General features: G+C 33.1%; 1 protein-coding gene across 3 annotated transcripts in view; it reads right to left on the bottom strand.

The window, feature by feature from the left end:
- The window catches only part of LOC143049975 (uncharacterized), a 37,043-nt gene extending 17,552 nt beyond the window's left edge, over positions 1–19,491 (bottom strand). For 2 of the 3 annotated variants that reach the window (XM_076223756.1, XM_076223757.1), the window contains exons 1-4: positions 19,063–19,491; positions 18,877–18,970; positions 2,808–2,905; positions 1,172–1,329 (exon numbers count right to left, since the gene is read on the bottom strand). In XM_076223756.1, the coding sequence (XP_076079871.1) occupies positions 1,172–1,329; positions 2,808–2,905; positions 18,877–18,970; positions 19,063–19,154 (442 nt within the window). In that variant the 5' untranslated portion in view covers positions 19,155–19,491. Of the gene's footprint in view, positions 1–1,171; positions 1,330–2,807; positions 2,906–3,116; positions 3,136–18,876; positions 18,971–19,062 lie in introns of those variants that run through there. The other variant, XM_076223758.1, reaches the window with a different exon arrangement.
- Between the last annotated feature and the right edge of the window lie 339 nt (positions 19,492–19,830).

Raw genomic sequence — 19,830 nt, 5'->3', positions numbered from 1 at the left:
TGACCTGATTAACAATTTTACCCTCTGTCAGATTTCCTCTAAATGCTTTGGTTTTTGAGTTATAAGCCAAAAACTGCATTTTACCCCTATGTTCTATTTTTAGCCATGGCGGCCATCTTGGTTAGTTGGCCGGGTCACTGGACACATTTTTTAAACTAGATACCCCAATGATGATTGTGGCCAAGTTTGGTTAAATTTTGCTGAGTAGTTTCAGGAGAAGATTTTTTAAAAAGTTTACGAATGCAGGACGACGGACGAGGGACGACGGACGCCAAGTGATGAGAAAAGCTCACTTGACCTTTCAGGTCAGGTGAGCTAAAAATGAATTACTACTTGAATTATTACTTCCAGGCTTTAAAGTTAAAATATGCAAATGATGCAATTCATCATTCTTTAGCTTATCTGATAACCTCTGCCAGATTTGATCAAACAATATCAAGCAGACAAAACAATAAATTTACTCATGCTTAATCAAATACATGATGAAAACATCTTTACAATGGCATTTCCCTTGACTACCTTCATTTGATACAAAAATCAATCAGAGTAGAACTTAAGCTGAATTGAAACTGATTATATATATTTCAATTTTTTTCATTCTTCTTTAATTATTTTGTAACAATATTAAACCATTTCTCTTTTATTTCTAAAATCTGGCATGGTTAGTCAGCTGCCTGACATAACAGTCACACAGTTCCGCCTCTAAAGATGACGAATAATCCAGATCTCCGATAATCACACAAAATGTCAACATTTATAGAATTCTATCATTTATACACAAATTTCCTTTTTATTAAATTCATTCTGATACATAGTTAAAGCCAAGATTCTCTGATTTCAGTTTGCTTTACAATTCTTTACACTACCATTAGAGACGTTTTAAGAAGATTAGCCCATTGACAATATTTGTATTGATTTCAAGTCATCAGGTAAATCACTCCTTGTTTTACAGCAATGATAATCTATTTCATTCCAAACTTGTCACCAAACCATGACTTTTCTTTCTCTGACTTAGGACATGCTAAACATTTTAATATCAAATTATATTCAGTTAATAGGATTGTACCAGGTGATCCGTCAGACTCAAAATGACATTTAAAAGTAAAAAAACAATTAATCAAAAGCAAACAACAGACACATTATCGTATGGTTATACACTTCCTAGAATTACCTGTAACTTTATGTTGTTCGTGGTTGTATGTAAGGGGAATTCCAAATAATGGTAGCTTAACTTTCTTCCTGGCTGGAGCATGGTCATTATCATCGTCAAATTCTTTCTTGTTAGGATCCTCACCATGGAAATGCACACGTTCATATTTATCTAAATATCTGCAGAAAATATTGTTTTGTAAATAAGAGAAGGTCACTCATAAAACATATATAGGTCTAAGGATATTGAAACAAAACAAAAGAATGAAATTCCAGTGTTGTGATGCAAAATTAATAACACCAACACATTGTATTTGAGCTAGAATGAATTTAAATAATTGGCTATACACTCATTATTCTCTTGTTTCACTTAACCCAGGAAACAACTGTACAAGTGCTTTATAAAAGGTTACTAAAATCACTGCAGTCGTCACGCTTAACATTTCAATCCACAAACCCAAAGCTCAATTTTACCAAATTTTTAGTTGGATTCTGTTGGCTTGTAAAGAAGAATTTCACAAGCACTGGCTGTAGGACTTGTGGTTAATCGTGAAGACTGCCTAAAGTCAACAAAGACTGCTGTGTTTCTTTCATACTACCAGCACAGCATTAACATTGGTTACGAAAAGAAGTTTGGTCAACGTTGTCTATCGAAAAATAAACAACGTCAAGAACTACTACCGGAAGTCCTCTCAACCAATCATATCAACATATTCCATAATATGGCTATGCAAATGATATAAGAATTATAAAAGGTTAATTAAGTCAATCTCAGAAGTCAATTAAGACTGTGGTGTTTCATCTTTTATCCTACCAGCACAGCATCAATTGATTTCGTTTCTTTTTACATTTTTCCATCATTTGTTTGTCTACATCTCAACACACATGAATGAGATATCAAAAAGAGTAGATTTCTTTGAAAAATAACTTAGGTATAAAACTTTCCATTATATATCAAGTTAAATATAACTGTAGAGTGACCCTTTGAGAACAAACTTGCTGTAAACATATTGCTATGTACAATCAATTCACAGGGCCTGTGGGACAAAGTATAAAATATGGTTTTATTTTCCTTGACTGGACCAAATATCCCATAGGTATAAGAAAACATTAGATTCGAAAATGATGTCTTATAAAACCAGCTTATCTTCTCAGAACCTCTATAAAATATCAAGTAAAATCAGAAAAACTAGCATTTTAGCATTGCCTGTGTAAGGGGCTAAACAACGCGTAAGATACTACATGTAGGTTAGGGACTTTTTAATATTGTCTGAAGAGACCTTAAACAGTTTTACAATACATGCAATACGAAGTGAAACTATTCGACCTAACTGTATATTAAAAGAATAGAACAACATAGGTTCAAATAGTTTGCCAGAAAATAAAAAATGCAAAAACACATTCTGGAATAACCCTCAAGTACATTTAAGCTTTCAACCAGAAGTTCAAAAGGCAATATTTCAAAAAAAACGCAAAATATCAAAGTGAATTATCAAATGAAAAAAGAAATAACTGTGTTTCGAGTCAAGTCAAAAGGCCTGCAATACTTCAAATATTTTTTCATTAACGTCTTACTACACAGTTTGCACCTCCGCTGTATTAGATGAAGAATTAATTACTCGTACTGAATTCATTTATATAATGTACAAAGTTCCTACCTGACATAGATATGTTTTAAGGCTTGACTTCCATTACAACAAGCTTTTGGCATTTTATGATCTGCCGATATTTGATTCCAGGTTTCTTCATCATGAATCTAAAAAAAAAATTGCAATCTTTAAAATAATAGTCAACTTAAATACGAAAACTTGATCTCTACCAAGCAGATGAATTTTTATAAAAATATGAACACATGACTCCAAATTCTTTTAAATATATAGGAACACACGACTTGAATTATTTTATAAATATATGAACACACGACATCTAATTCAATTCATCCTTGCCAATACTAAATAAACACACACTTATGCACTTCTGGTAACTACACCTGGCACACTCTACCCTACTTTACGCACAAAACACTAATTAACACTAACACTGTGCTGTTATTCACCTGTAGTCTGATATTTAAATGTAAACATTGAACAATATCAAACCTGATAAAGGTAACAGCTGACCGTCAATGTAATAACTTGTCATGACTCTTTGTCCTCACACAATTACAACTTAATTATCACCTGTAGTGTGTGGCCTTTAAAATCCAAGTGTGCTTTCAAAGCATCTCTATTCTATTGAGTAATCCCATTTTGTACTGTTACATTTCCCACCCCATTAGGCATGTTAAGCAAGGGTTTTCATTTTGATTAAGTTGAACAGCATGAATGACAGGTGTTTTACCTGTACAATATTGATTCTGTCCTACACCAGGACAACAAAAGATATCCATTGTCAGTTTCTATTAGGCTTTTCATTTCTCTAACATCTGATTAGAAAAGGTTTATCAAACTGACGTTTATAAGTGCCTACTATGTTTCTACATTTCTCTAACTACATTGTACAACAAAAAGACCTGACTTAATATAACAGACATCATGTACATGAACATTTCTGTTTATCAATAAAGAATAAAGATTATACTGACAGTTTGTCCTTCTCAACACTGTTCAGACTGAAGAAAACCACCATCACAACTTGAAATTAATAGAATAGGGACGAAAGATACCAAAGGGACAGTCAAACTCATAAATTTAAAACAAACTGACAACGCCATGGCTTAAAATGAAAAAGACAAACAAACAACAGCACACATGACACAACATGGAAAACTAATAGAAAAGTTATTGTAATACATGGAAATCAAGCAACTCAAAGTGGTAATCATTGGTACTAAGTGATAAATGTTATTACAACAAGAAGATGCCCACACCTTCATGATACAATTGGGCAAAAGTTGAAACAAAGAGTTTTAAATTTTGCAGGCAGTACGTTGACTGAGCATGCACAAAAGCATATTAGACATGGATCAAAAAAAGTGTCTGAATTTGGATTTTTTTTCTCAAAAATTGTGTTTTTCTGTGGAAAATAGATGGTTTCAGAGATAAATTTAGGAAGTACAAAACACTACATTTATACGTCATATCACACAAATTTCCAACTTTGTATGATTTCAGAGGAGTTGCTGCTCAATTAAGTCAGTCTCTTCCTTAAGTAGGATAGGTACCTTATGTTGTGATAAAATTAGGCTTAATCAAAAGAGGCTATTTATACTTCAGCTGACATAACCATTTATATAGACAGTAACTGTTTAGTGTCTTTAAATATCAGCTGTATTTGTATGAGGCTAGGAAACAAGGTGTATGCGAGTTTTAAGTGAGCTACTACACCTGTTTCGAGCCGAGTACAAATGCAGCTGATATCTAAAGACACTATTTAATAACAGTTATTGTCTTTATCCTGCAATTAGGTCTGTATATTGTTTGTGTTTTGAAAGACACAAAAACTAACATATTTAGCATTTATTTTCGATTTGTAATCCCTTGAGGCCCGCGTAGTAATATCAAAATCACACATTACGCTGAAGACGGGTTCGCAAAAAAGAATCTTGAATGGTCAACAATAATACATCGCTTAAGGTGAATAATTATCTACTTTTAACTTAACAACTAATTTCAATAGTAAAAACAAATAAGAAAACATTGTCTAATTTTCAACAGAAGTGTACAAGTTGTCCTACGCTTCAGACTTGACATTCACTAAACATGCAAGCTGAAACTGACATGGTTGATTTTCTAACACAATCATACACATTCAAGTTTTGAAATCGACAATTGTCATCGTCATTGGAATTCAACTGGAATACACATTTTGAGGTCACACAGGTTCAAACAATACTCAGTCCGGCAGTGGGCGGAGCTTTAAAGCGATATCTGTATAGTATACAGATACAGCATAGCGATATCTGTAGGGCTGTATCTGTATAGTAGGACACCCAATTGCAGGATAAAATTAAAGTATGTTACAAAGTAATGTAAACAAGGATTTATTATTTAACTTAATAATCATCCAACACCTTTTATGTATTGTTTTATCATAGTTCATAATCAGAAGGTAAACTAAGATTTAAAACATAATAAGACTTTTAGATGGTTCTAAAACTGGGGTTCAAAATCACCTTTATATCTTATGTGCAATGTAATTATATTCCATGGTTCAACATAGACTCTGATTAAATGAAAAAGAATTCCAAGGTTCAACAGACTCAGATTTTATGTACTCTCAGTTTTAACAAAGACTCCGGTTTAATGTATTCCCGGATTCAACACATACATGTACTAGGGACTGATTTAATGTAATCCCAGGTACATAACAGAATCAGATTTAATGTACAAGTATTCCCAAAATCAACACAGACTCAGATTTATTGTATAAGTATTCCCAAGATCAACACAGAATCGGATTTAATGTACAAGTATTCCCATGATCAACACAGACTCAGATTTAATGTACAAGTATTCCCATGATCAACACAGACTCAAATTTAATGTACAAGTATTCCCAAAATCAACACAGACTCAGATTTAATGTATAAGTATTCCCAAGGTCAACACAGACTCAACATTAAATGTACAGGTATTCCAAAGATCAACACAGACTCAGATTTAATATAACAACAACAACAATACTTTATTTTAAGAGGGTTACACAGTTAGCTATATATATAACTAATCTTCCCTGAGGCCCTCATCATGAAAAATCAAACAAAATGCAAACATAAACATTGCATACATTAGTATAAAAAGTCAAGTATGATAATAATATTCAATACAACTTGATGATGAAAAAATAAACATGATGACATAATCAGTTTTTAATATTATTTATACAGCTAGGTTGATTTCAATAAATGATCTGTTATTTTGTATTTGAAAGAATTAACATTTGTAATATTTCTTAACGGTATTGGAAAATTATTCCACAAGAATGGTCCAGAATACATAAACGATTTTTTGAACAATTCTGTTTTTGGTTTAGGGAGTATGAGGTTTCCTTGAACAGCATTTCTCAAGGGGTATGGATTTCTGTCTGAAACATAATGAAACTTGTTAGTAAGATATGATGGGGCATCATTTTTAATGCACTTAAAAGTATTCCCAAGATCAACACAAACTCAGATTTAATGTAAGTATTCCAAAGATCAACACAGACTCAGATTTAATGCAAGTATTCCAAAGATCAACACAGATTCAGATTTAATGTGCAAGTATTCCCAAAATCAACACAGACTCAGATTTAATGTACAAGTATTCCCATGATCAACACAGACTCAGATTTAATGTACAAGTATTCCCATGATCAACACAGACTCAAATTTAATGTTCAAGTATTCCCAAAATCAACACAGACTCAGATTTAATGTATAAGTATTCCCAAGGTCAACACAGACTCAGATTAAATGTACAAGTATTCCAAAGATCAACACAGACTCATATTTAATATAAGTATTCCCAAGATCAACACAAACTCAGATTTAATGTAAGTATTCCAAAGATCAGCACAGACTCAGATTAAATGCAAGTATTCCCAAGATCAACACAGACTCAGATTTAATGTACTTGTATTCCCAAGATCAACACAGACTCAGATTTAATGTACTTGTATTCCCAAGATCAACACAGACTCAGATTTAATGTACAAGTATTCCCAAGATCAACACACTCAGATTTAATGTATAAGTATCCCAAGGGTCAAAAAAAAAAAATTGTTTGTTTCCCCTCCCACCAATGACCCGGTAGAATCGCCGTGACTCTAAAAATTTTATTGGCCATTCTTGTCCAATTTTTTTTTGCTGCTATAATGTTGGTTTTTGGTGATATCTTTCCGATGCTGTAGTAATAGTGCATTGGTTTTTTGTCATACCTGTCCTATGCTGTAATCAACAAGCGTTTTAAATCAAGATTTTAGATTTTCAACACTGACTCAGCAGTAAGGTTTGATGAAGTTCAACCAAAAATGAAATTTTAAATACACTGTCAGTGTCATAGGGTTCAATAAAGAATAAGGCATGTTCACTAGGGTTCAACACACTCAGATTTACAATATACAGTTTGACATTTAGACCTGAAGTTTACTAGCTATAGGGATGCAATGGACAGATTCAGAATTGAGGTTCATCAGAAGGACTATAATTCAAGGTTTACTAAAACTTGGTTCAACAATCTTAAGATACTGAGACTAGCTCAATGGTTGGCTATGACACCGCTCTCTGTTTAATGTTCCAGTCACATAAAAATGCTGGTGATTGCATACCGGAGGTGACACCACTCTGATTACCAAACTACCAAAATATTCAACAGAACAAATGACGACATAACAACTGCCATATGAAAAAAAAAGAGAGCAATTAAAAAACCAGATGCTCTGCAGGGCGCAGCTATATACGACCGCAGAGGTTGAACCCTGAACAGTTGGGGCAAGTATGGACACAACATTTAAGCTGGATTCAGCTCTAAATTTGGATTGTGATTAAATAGTTGACACAGCATAGGTTTCTGACACAGAATGAATGTGGTCTAATGAACTTAAAATTTTTTTTTGCCTTTGAGCAATTCAATATGCTGTTGAATACTAATCCTCTCAAAAATATGTTTGAAGAAATTTTCTTTTTATTTATGAAATCTGAAATGAGAAAAATTTACCCCCCCCCCCCCCCATTTTTTTTTCACATCCACCTTTCCCTTTTTCCAAAACTGATCTCAATTCAAATTCCTAATGGAGTTTGCAACAATAACTACTCATTTAAATACATCATAAAATATTAAAATGTAAAATAAAGTGCTTGTTATCACTGAATGGTAAAGATTGTTTTAATTTATCAGTTGGTAGTAAAAGTGAATATACATTGTATATTGTATAAAACAATGATTTAAGTTGATTCAACTACTATTCTGGACAAAGAAAGATAACTCCAATTGAAAATTTCTTGCTATTGCACAATATTGTGCAATTAGATATTGCTTGCTATTGCGCAATACTGTGCAATTGAAAATATTTGCTACTGCACAATACTGTGCAATTGAAGATTTCTTGCTATTGCGCAATACTGTGCAATTGAAGATTTCTTGCTATTGCTGAATACTGTGCAATTGAAAATTTCTTGCTATTGCACAATACTTAATATAATAATTTTGGATCCTGATTTGAACCAACTTGAAAACTGGGCCCATAATCAAAAATCTAAGTATATGTTTAGATTCAGTATATCAAAAAAGCCCAAGAATTCAATTTTTGATGAAATCAAACAAAGTTCAATTTTGGACCCTTTGGGCCCTTATTCCTAAACTGTTGGGACCAAACCTCCCAAAATCAAACCCAACCTTCCTTTTATGGTCATAAACCTTGTGTTTAAATTTCATAGATTTCTATTTACTAATACTAAAGTTATGGTGAGAAAACCAAGAATAATGATTATTTGGGCCCCTTTTTGGCCCCTAATTCCTAAACTGTTGGGACCAAAACTCCCAAAATCAATTCCAACCTTCCTTTTGTGTTCATAAACTTTGTGTTTAAATTTCATTGATTTCTATTTACTTATACTAAAGTTATTGTACGAAAACCAAGAATAATGCTTATTTGGGCCCTTTTTTGGCCCCTAATTCCTAAACTGTTGGAACCAAAACTCCCAAAATCAATCCCAACCTTCCTTTTGTGGTCATAAACCTTGTGTCAAAATTTCATAGATTTCAATTTACTTAAACTAAAGTTATAGTGCGAAAACCAAGAAAATGCTTATTTGGGCTTTTTTTGGCCCCTAATTCCTAAAATGTTGGGACCAAAACTCCCAAATTCAATCCCAACCTTACTTTTGTGGTCATAAACCTTGTGTTAAAATTTCATAGATTTCTATTCACTTTTACTAAAGTTAGAGTGCGAAAACTAAAAGTATTCGGACGACGACGACGACGCAAGACGACGACGCCAACGTGATAGCAATACACGACGAAAAAATTAAAATTTTTGCGGTCGTATAAAAAAAAAAAACACACAATGACCAACATTCACTATCAAAATTCCCCATCAAATGCAATCGCATTGTAGGTTAAAGAAGGGATAAGATATTTTAAGGTTTCACAAATAAAGCTGTCTCTTTAGCAGGAAAATGCAACACCCAAGAATCACCAGTTACATTCCAAACTTTTAGGAGTACATGAATTTATATATAGTATAATGTATATGATATTTACATCTCTCTTTTAAAGAAAATTGCATAATGCTTTTGAAATTAACTCACCAATAACTCTGCCTAGGAAGAAACTGATTTAGCTTCAGCTACAATGTATTTATTCCAGACTTTCAACAGTAAATTTACAGTACTGTTATATTTTCTAAATTCAGAATATGTTTTTAATAATAACAGCATTACATGATTAGGTATGTTTTGTATCCTTAAAGCACTACATGCATTAGTTCAATACAAAGGATGGTTTCTACAATCATCGCCTCTAAGGCAGCAACCATTTGATTTTCAGGGGGGGCTATGGTTTTTTTTGGAAGAAAAAGTTTGTTTCCAGTTTTTGGAGAAAAAAATAATTTGTTTTTGATTCTGAGAAAAAAAAATGTTTGTTTCACCCTCAGCTGCCACCAGTGGCGGATCCAGAAGTTTTCATAAGTGGGGGCCCACTGACTGACCTAAGAGGGGGCCCGCTCCAGTCACGCTTCAGTGATTCCCTATATAAGCAACCAAATTTTTTCCCAAAAAGGGGGGGCCCGGGCCCCCTGGGCCCACCCCCTAAATCCGCCTCTGGCCACAATATGTAATGCTAAAATTGAAAGAAAAAAATTGTTTTCGACTTGTCGTGAAAAAAATAGATTGTTTTTCGCCGCAGGCGAAAAAAAAAATTTGTCCAGAAAAAAAAACCATAGCCCCCCCAGAAAATCAAATGGTTGCTGCCTAATGGATCACAAAGATAATCTTTTTATTTAGAACTGTTTGTAGGTATCCATTAATTCTTGTACTCAGACTTCAGGAAGACAGATCATTTATATCAACCATATATTCACTTGAAAGAACTTCAAAGGCCACAGACTTTCCTTTTTCTCTAGTATACCAACCAATAGACTTTGATAAACTTTTATTCAGAGGATGAAATCAATATCTCAAATTCCCTTAAAATTGAAATTTTTTAAAGAATTTTCTGACACAGCCTTGACTACAAATGTTGCATTTAGATTAAACTATTGATTATTTTCTTTCATTTTTTTTCTGCTTCTTTGGAACATTATTCATTTATCTCTCATAAGTTTCTGAGATACACACTTAAAGAACATGTAATTTATCCTAGAGTATTCTCCCTTATTTGTTCGGATAAAGTTTCTGAAATAACTTTATACAAAGTCTTTTAAATCCCACAGAATGTGTAAATAAAATTGAGAATGAACTAGGGAAAGGGATTTAACTGAACAAGGAGAAAAACTGAAATCGTGAAAATTGAACTTGACCTGTAACTTTTCATGATAAAACAATACACCAAATATCAAATCAATATCTTCAAGGATGAAGAAAAAAGTCTGGAAAACTGATTTTCCAGACTGACTGACTGACAGACAGAGTGCAAACCTAAATTCCCCTTTGACTTTGTCGTAGGGACTAAAAAGGTGAATGTGCCAAAGAGACAACCTTACCAAAGAGCCGAAAACTTCAATGTACATGCATGTATGAGAGGTATTTATAGTAAACAATGGTAAATGAAGGTTACATTGCAGATTTGCATTTTTAATAAAAGTGAACTTTACTTTGACCTCACACATCTGTTACGGTTTTCAGCATGTGCAACAAAGAGATAGTTTAATTATATATAATATATTATAAAAATGTAATTTTAATGCACATTTACTGTAAATGTGAGCTTTTTATTTAATTATTGTCAGTGACAAACACATGTTGATTGATTATTGCTCAACATTGCTTCAGTGTGAAACATTCATATGGTCGTGTCAGATCAACCATACACAGTCTATCATGTCTATGTTTTCGTAAAAATGTGACCATGACTGTTTTGACTTGCTGAGCTACAGTAATGCAATATCTGGTTGCATTAAGCCAGGTAATTTCAGGAGAATTTTTTTTTTAATAAAAGATAACAGAGGACAAGAGACCTCAAACACCAAAGGATGCAAATGGCTCACAATTGGACTTTAGGCATGGTGACCTAAAACATCGTGAAATTTAAATTTTCAGAATTTATAACTACCTTTGGCTACATAACATTCATTAAAATGATTAAATCGGAATAAAATGAGATATTCCAATCTTAAAGATAAAGTCTCAAATTGAATTTAATGCAAATTTAACCTAGCAGAAATCTGTCTCAGAAGCAGCAAATGTATTCTATGGGTCTTCATAAAAAACCTCATCATTTCTGCCTTAGTGTATCAAACAGTTACATTTTCTAAGACCTCAAGAAAAAAATAAAACACTTCAGTGTTGACATGAATATCAATAATGTGGGTTTTTTTTATAATTTTCCTGTTTACAAAACTTTGAATTTTTAGAAAAAAATAAGGATATTCTTATCCAAGGCATAGATTACCTTAGCCGTATTTGGCACATTTTTTTTGAATTTTGGATCCTCAATGCTCTTCAACTTTTTACTTGTTTGGCTTAATAAATATTTTGATATGAGTGTCACTGATGAGTCTTATGACGAAACGCGCGTTTTGCGTACTTAATTATAATCCTGGTACCTTTGATAACTATATTACATCCATAAATCCTCATTTATTGGCCAGTACTGCTTAAAATTAATGTGTCAGGGTTGATTTATTTAAAACAGCAGGTAATTCTAAGAACTATAGTGAGAACTACAATATGTATAAAATGTATGCCAGACTCCAGTATTTTACAATTGTTACATTATTATTTTACATATATCATGTATATAGCTCATCTTAGTCAATACAAAAACCCTGTTTTAAGAACTGCTAGCTCATCAAAACTGACCTGCTAGTTGAACATGCCTTACAAATAACAATGTACAATATCCCCCCCCCCCCACCCCCTGTACAGAGAAATCCATCTAGTGCAATGTTTATCCCTTGGTAAGAAATTTTCTATTTTTCTACAATGAACATGATGAAGCTTAAATTTTTTTCATATATATACAGGGCTCACGCTACCAGGCGACTTGGGCGAAGAAGTCGCCTTCCCGACCGTCACTTCGCTTTCCCCGACCCCCAAAAGCGAAAACAAGTCGCCCTGTTCTTGACGACAGTCGCTTTCAGTCGCTTCCGTCATCGGACATTTTCAATTTTTACCAAGTTGATGAAACATCAAATTTTTATTGATAATTAAAGAAATTCAGACATAAACGATTCATTATCTTTTGAAAAGAGGTTGAAGCATTGTCTTCGCAGTGTGTAGCAGGTTATTTGATAGAAATACAACTTTTTATCACTTCGTACATTTCCGCAAGTACCGGTGCTTGTTACTCGAAAACGTACATCAACCTCAATTTCGGCGGCAAAATAAGTTTGTTACTTCATTTAAACGTGATAAAAGTTGCCTCCAGTAAATTTTAATCCATTTATTGCATTAAAAACGTCATGTTCCTTTCCAAATAACTTGTCAAACATCGTTTATTTTTGTAAATTTTCTTGCATTCGTCCGCCATTGACCGATTTCTAATCTCCGGATCTGAACCGGACCAGCTATGACCGAAATCCGTACTTTTACAATAATTACTACGGACGCACGGATGGAACAGCTGACAGAAGAAAAAAATTACGCATTCCACACGCATTAAGAGACTTTTGGTTACATCTAATTGATTGGTGTATATAATTAGGGCCCCGCCGACTAAGGCGGGTCGCCCTATAGTGATCAGTCTGTCCGTCCGTCTGTCCGTCCGTCCGTCTGTCCGTCCGTCCGTCCGTCCGTCCGTCCGTCCGTAACACTTTAACTTTGTGTCCGCTCTATATCTTAAAAACCGTTATGATTTCAAAGTTTATACTTGACATCCATTTTAACCAACACCAGAGGGTGTGTCATGATGTATGTAAAACTTCCTAGGTCAAAGGTCAAGGTCAAAAACTTTGGTTTCAGTTGACAACCCTGTGTCCTGTGGTGAAGATCGTGTCCGCTCTATATCTTGAGAACCGTTATGATTTCAAAGTTTAAACTTGACATCCATTTTAACCAACACCAGAGGGTGTGTCATGATGTATGTAAAACTTCCTAGGTCAAAGGTCAAGGTCAAAAACTTTAATTTCAGTTGACAACCCTGTGTCCTGTGGTGAAGATCGTGTCCGCTCTATATCTTGAGAACCGTTATGATTTCAAAGTTTATACTTGACATGTATATGAACCAACACCAGAGGGTGTGTCATAATTTATGAACGACTGCCTAGGGCAAAGTTCAAGGTCAAAAACTTTGGTTTCAGTTGACAACCCCATGTCCTATGGTAAAGATTGTGTCCGCTCTATATCTTGAGAACCGTTATCATTTCAAAGTTTATACTTGACATGTATATAAACCAACACCAAAGGGTGTGTCATAATTTATGTGCAACTTCCTAGGTCAAAGATCAAGGTCAAAAACTTTGGTTTCAGTTGACAACCCCATGTCCTATGGTAAAGATCGTGTCCGCTCTATATCTTGAGAACCGTTATCATTTCAAAGTTTATACTTGACATGTTTATAAACCAACACCAAAGGGTGTGTCATAATTTATTTACAACTTCCTAGGTCAAAGGTCAAGGTCAAAAACTTTGATTTCAGTTGACAAACCCATGTCCTATGGTAAAGATACAATTTTTTAATGCACATTATTCACAGCGGGGCCCACAGAGATGGCTCCAATCTCAATGATATCTAGTTCCTTATATTTTTTATGGATTGGTTCATAATATTGATTAAAGTTGCTTAACTCTGAGACTATTATACTAATATCAATATATTATGGCCCAGCTTAATAACTTTTATATTTTTTTATGAGAAACACTGAATGTCATACACAAGATAATTTTTAATTAAATTGTAATTGATATATTATAATTTCTTTACATTTTTTTAAATATTTTTTATTTTTTTAGTGCTAGATATTTAGTTGGTAGTTTCTCACAAGCTTAAACAACTTTTAATTTCAAATGTTACTTTAGTTGTAATTTTTTTTAACTCAGATATGAATTGAACAGTATAAAAAGAACATTATTTACATATGGCCCTTTATACTATTGTAAAATCCAAACATTGTATCGCAACGCGCGAATGAGCACTTCTCTTTCAAATCTCACCACTTCTCCCTATCAGTTTCAAAAAGAGAAGTCACTTCTCCCTATAATTCTGAAGTAGTGTGAGCCCTGATATATGTAAATATTTTTTTTCTCTTTTATCCGAAACATACATGTTAGTCAGAGGGTGCTTAATTGGTTTTGCAATAAGCGGGAAAGGCACCTTGAAAATACCAAGCATCATGCATGTGAATATTACCTGCTGACAAAAATGAAATATTATACTGTTACGTGTATGAAAACTACATTAAAATGAATTGGTTCAATATGTTCTTTTGGGCTTTCCAGACTGCAACATTTCTCATTTTCTATAAAAAGACACAAGTTGTGAGAGATCAGCCAACCATTTTTATGAAAAGGTTTTAATGTCAATTGACTATTAATGATGGGGTTGGAGTCAAATATACTATTTATTTCAAAAAGTTATTTCTACGAATTTAATTATAGAAAATTATTTCTCTGACTTTCAATGACATAATACTTCGTGGTACTTGGACTTATGATAATAAATAAGTTTTCCTTAATAATGAAAGCTCCGTTTGGAGCTAATAACTGAATAGTGTTTAGAGACCTCTTATGTAAGTACACATTTCCTCTATTGTCTAAATAAGACCTAAAATAAAATTTCATTTGTTTGGCATTGCCGCCCGACCCACTGAAAAACTTGCCGCCCAAATAATTGTATTTGCGTTTCAGAAATTTATTTTTTTTATTAAAAAAAAATCGAAATTGTGCCGGAAATTGGTCGTATCCGCCGAGTTTGTTCCTGGCTTTACTTATTTCAAATCGTGATCTTAAAAGCTCTTGCCTTACACTGTATTGGGAGCAAACATTTAAATGACATGGAATAGAAAAAGTCTGCCAAAAGTTAGATGTCAAAGAAGCCGACAGGGGAAGGCATCTCCCTATGCTGCAATGCATTGGTTAAGGTAGATGGATTTTATCAAAAATCAAATTTCAGCTATTCTTTGAAAAAAACGTTCTGAGAGACCTTTTAGAGGACTCAATTTTATCTTTTGTAAAGCAGAGACAGATGATTTCTGCTTGACTTTGTCGCTTCATGAGATAGAAGTTTTTCACCGGGACATCACAGAACAAATATGCGTGGCTCTTACATTTGTTGAACTTATTAAATATTTGAAATTTATCATTGACAAATTTTCCCTTGAACCAGAGAACAAAGTATCTACTATAGTCAGAACCACAATGATGCATTCAAGATAATTATGGCTGTAAGCACCAAAGCTTAAAGACCAAAATGATTTACAGGTTTATAGTAGTTTTGTACCAGAAGATGCTAGCCTGGAACAAAACATACATATTTTAAAGACTAGCATCTTGTGTCAATTGAAGTACTTCCCTCTTTTCTTGCCTTTCTTCACGAATAAGATAATTCTTAAAACATAAAAGATACTGACAGAAACATATTTATAAATGTATCCAGAGGACTAGTGATGAATAAAATCCCCTCCTTTTCCACAATTCTAAGGGCTCATTAATTTATCTGTATTCATGTAATGCATGTCCAGATTTCTGTAATCAAACAAGCATTACAACCCATAATTTATTTATCTACAAAAATTGTCTGTCCTGCTGCATATTTCCATTTTGAATTTATCATACGTTTTAACCCTATCCCTGAAAAACCTTGCACTTGGATAATATTAGTATAAACACCATGTCTATTTGTGCCAACCTTCCAAATTTTTAATATTTTGCTATCCTAATTTGGAACAGATCCTTTATCCTCAAAACTTATCAGGGGCAGTTGGCGTGTTTGTATGGTAGTTCGTCACACCTTACATGTATGATTACTAGCCTCCAGGTATTGGTTTGAGCCCTAGTTGGGCAGTTGCAAAATTAAGGTTTGATTTTCATGTCAGATGTGATAAGGTTAGTCAGTTTCCTCCCACAGGTTGGCGTTTTCCTTCAAGTTCAAGTACTACGGTTTAGTACGCCACTAAAACTGACTGCCATGAAATTACCCATATGGTGTAGAAAGTGATGTTTATAAAACCAAAGCAAAGTTTTAAATCTTTGTCCATTTGTACAAGGAGCCGTAGTGGTTGAGCCATTTAACTTATGGTAATTTTACCAAACTGTGACCACAACTTCAAGATGTGACATCAGGCCTCTGTTCAATGGGCAGTTCCACAATAAATGTTCAATTTTCACGTCATACATTTTATATGGTTAATTTGTCAGTTTTCTGCCTCAGTTCTGTGTTTTTTTCTGGGTACTTTGGTTAACTTTGCCAATAAAACTGACTGTCTTACATCATGTACATGAAATTATCCATATGATGAAGAATGTGACATTGACGGTTGACCCCTTTCAAAGAAACCACCAGCATGTACACACAACAATGCTGCAATGCTGTAGACAACATTGATCTAGAGACTTCATGATTTACATGTATAAAGCTTTTAAATGTAAAAAAAAAAAAAAAAAATCCCTACCTACCTACCCACCTGCTGATAGTGTGGGTCGGCAATGCCAAACAAACAATTTTTTAAGGGTGGCCTAAATTGTCCTCTATCTTATATGACCGTTATAGTAAAGTTCATATGAAGGTGAATTCCATCAACTAACATGATAACTCTAAGACTACTTTTCTGGTAAAATTTACTGATTTTACACGTTAAGTACCATGTATACAAAACAATTTCAGAAATATGGTATAAATTATAGAGGAATTTGATTTGGTATGCTGCTTTTGCTTTTACAAAACTATCACAAAAAACTTCACTGAAAATCTGAATCCTGAAAGTCTGTAATTTAAAGTCTGAATGTTTGAGAGTGTGAAAGATAAAAAAATTACAAGGTTTTTAATAAATAACAGTCCAGCTTACTAGAGCTATTTTTAGATTTAAATTATTATCAGAGATTACACTGTCACTCTAAGAGCATGGTCATTGATTAAAAGGTAAATTCCAGTTCTATTTATAGATCACTTGTACAATGTAAGTAATTATCTGTTTTTCTTTATCATGTTTATAACTACAATTTTGTACTAAATGTAAACACTGTGGATAGCAAATGACAATTTCATGGATGTGTAGACAACATCATTTCAATATACAACATAATATTATTTATGAACACACACATGACAAAAGGAGGGGGTACATTTGCAACTAAAAAACTTTAAAGCTCTGCATAATCTTTACATGCTTAATTACAGCTTTTTTTTTAAAATATTTACTTTAATTATCATTTATTTTCCCCCATATAGCTTGAAGCAACATACATTTTATATTGAAGCTTTTATCTTCAGTTTTAAAGAATAAACAAGATGTTTTAAAAATATGCTATTTTTGTAAATTTGTATTTTCATTTGAACATGAATCTTAATTTCTAGGAAAAATGCCGTTCTTGCTTGAATTATCGCCATTACATTCATCTGGCTGTCTAAAATTCCCCGCCAAAGAAATGTCTACTAGCCTAAGCTTGGAGTTCAACTTTCCTTTCGATTAATCTTCAAATTAAATTGAAGTTAATTCTTTGATCAACGTGATAGTTGATTTTGTTGGTTTCAATTCGCTGAAAACTCTTTCACAATTTTCTGCCAAAATATCACTAAAGAACTTCCATAGGCATGATAGTGTTCTTTTTACTATACTATTACTATTGTAAAATATATTCTGTTTGTCCATTATTTTTGAGAGGGTTTTACAATTGTAATTGAAACTGAAATACATTGTAAATGTACGATATTTCAAACTACCAACTTTCACAACTTATATTTTATTTAGTTGGATTCAAGCTGACCTACAAAATCGAATGTTCACTCATTCTATATGTCATGTATGTAATAATGAAGGAACTCCAATATTGGTGATCGCATTCATAATAGAAAAATATTTAAACATCAAAATATTAAAAGTGCAAAAATTTATAAAAACAAAAGTTGCACAAGATAAACTTTGCATTTTAGCATGTTGTTGTTTTCATACATACATACATACATACAATGTACAATGTAAATTTGTTTACTCTAAAATAAATTAATTTACAAATATATATATATATCAACAGTGATTTTGAAAACCATGTGCATGAATTATAAATGTCTATTCTTTTTTTTGGGGGGGTCAATTTTTCAATCCTGCAAAAAAATTTGGCTCACTCAGCAGTTGACCTTGATTGCACTTATTTTGCATAAATACAGGCCTATTTTTAATTGTCAACCTTAAAATAAATAACAAGGGGTTGCATATGCAATGTTGTTATTCGTTAACAACCTCTAACAATTCAAAAACTAACTAAAATCTGCAGATTTTGGAATAATATTGCCAACTTGCAATACACACAGTAAGCCCCTCCCCTTAAACCACAACATGGAAGCCATCTTTAAAATGGCAATGCATTAAAAATATTTTGATCTATTATTGCCAATATTTATAGATCATAATGATAATCAAAGAACAAGAGAAGCGCGAGGCTTCTATTGATACACTACTTGACTGTGAACGGAGGTAAATTCAAACCGACTTTACCTTTCGCAATCCACCAAAGCTGATCACACGCCGATACAACAAATACAGGTCGATCTCTTTTCCACCAATTTTAGGAAGTTTTTCAAATGGTGTTCTGAAATATAATAATTAAACATGAAAATACAAATATATTGTAATTATATAATAATATGACAACAATTTAATAACTAAGAAAGATGAACTTACCCTCTGTTTTTGTGGAAAATGTGAAGTTCTTTTAGAAATTCATTCTTTTCTTGCTGGAATGTGAGCGGATCTTTGTTTAAAATATTGGCCATAATATCACAGTTTTACACTACTTTCCGTCACTAAATCCAATAAATATGATAAAACATTGAAGTATATTGTTGTTTGTGCAACGCGCACTCAAAAAAACGTAAACACAGGGTTGACAGACGAAGGGAAAATCCTCAATATTATCGGGGATTCCTCATTATTGTCGTCGGTTACCGTTCAGTCAACGCTTTCTTCACACACACAAGGAAAACGCACTCCACAGTAAAAATCGATAATGTGTTACTTTCCAATAACTTGTCCGAAGAGACCCTCTCTCTAGCAATTAGCTGAATATTTAATTTTAAATGGTCATAGTTGACCCTACGTGGACTTATTCTTGGAAAATCGTAACAAAAAACATTATAATCGTGCCTGTAAGCAATTGTCCGTAGAGGGCCATATATGCAATTGACAATATCCCGGCGTAGTTATTCAAAATGGAGGGTACTTGACTAAATTTTACGTTTTAAAAATTTCTAGTCTTAGAGAACTTTGGATTTGACCAGGATTTTGTCAATATAAAACAGATGATTTAAGTCGCCAAAATAAAAGTTTTGTTGACGCTACATAGTGGGAATTAAAGACAAAAGTACTAATTTCATAGACAATAAAGACTCAAATTACTGCGCATGTGCACATTTTGATTATGAAAGGAACCAGATCAACTGGTAGCAAAAA

The sequence above is a fragment of the Mytilus galloprovincialis genome, chromosome 10 (assembly GCF_965363235.1).
Source record: "Mytilus galloprovincialis chromosome 10, xbMytGall1.hap1.1, whole genome shotgun sequence".
In the NCBI taxonomy this organism is placed as follows: domain Eukaryota; kingdom Metazoa; phylum Mollusca; class Bivalvia; order Mytilida; family Mytilidae; genus Mytilus; species Mytilus galloprovincialis.
This window is presented reverse-complemented; position numbering and strand designations above follow the sequence as displayed.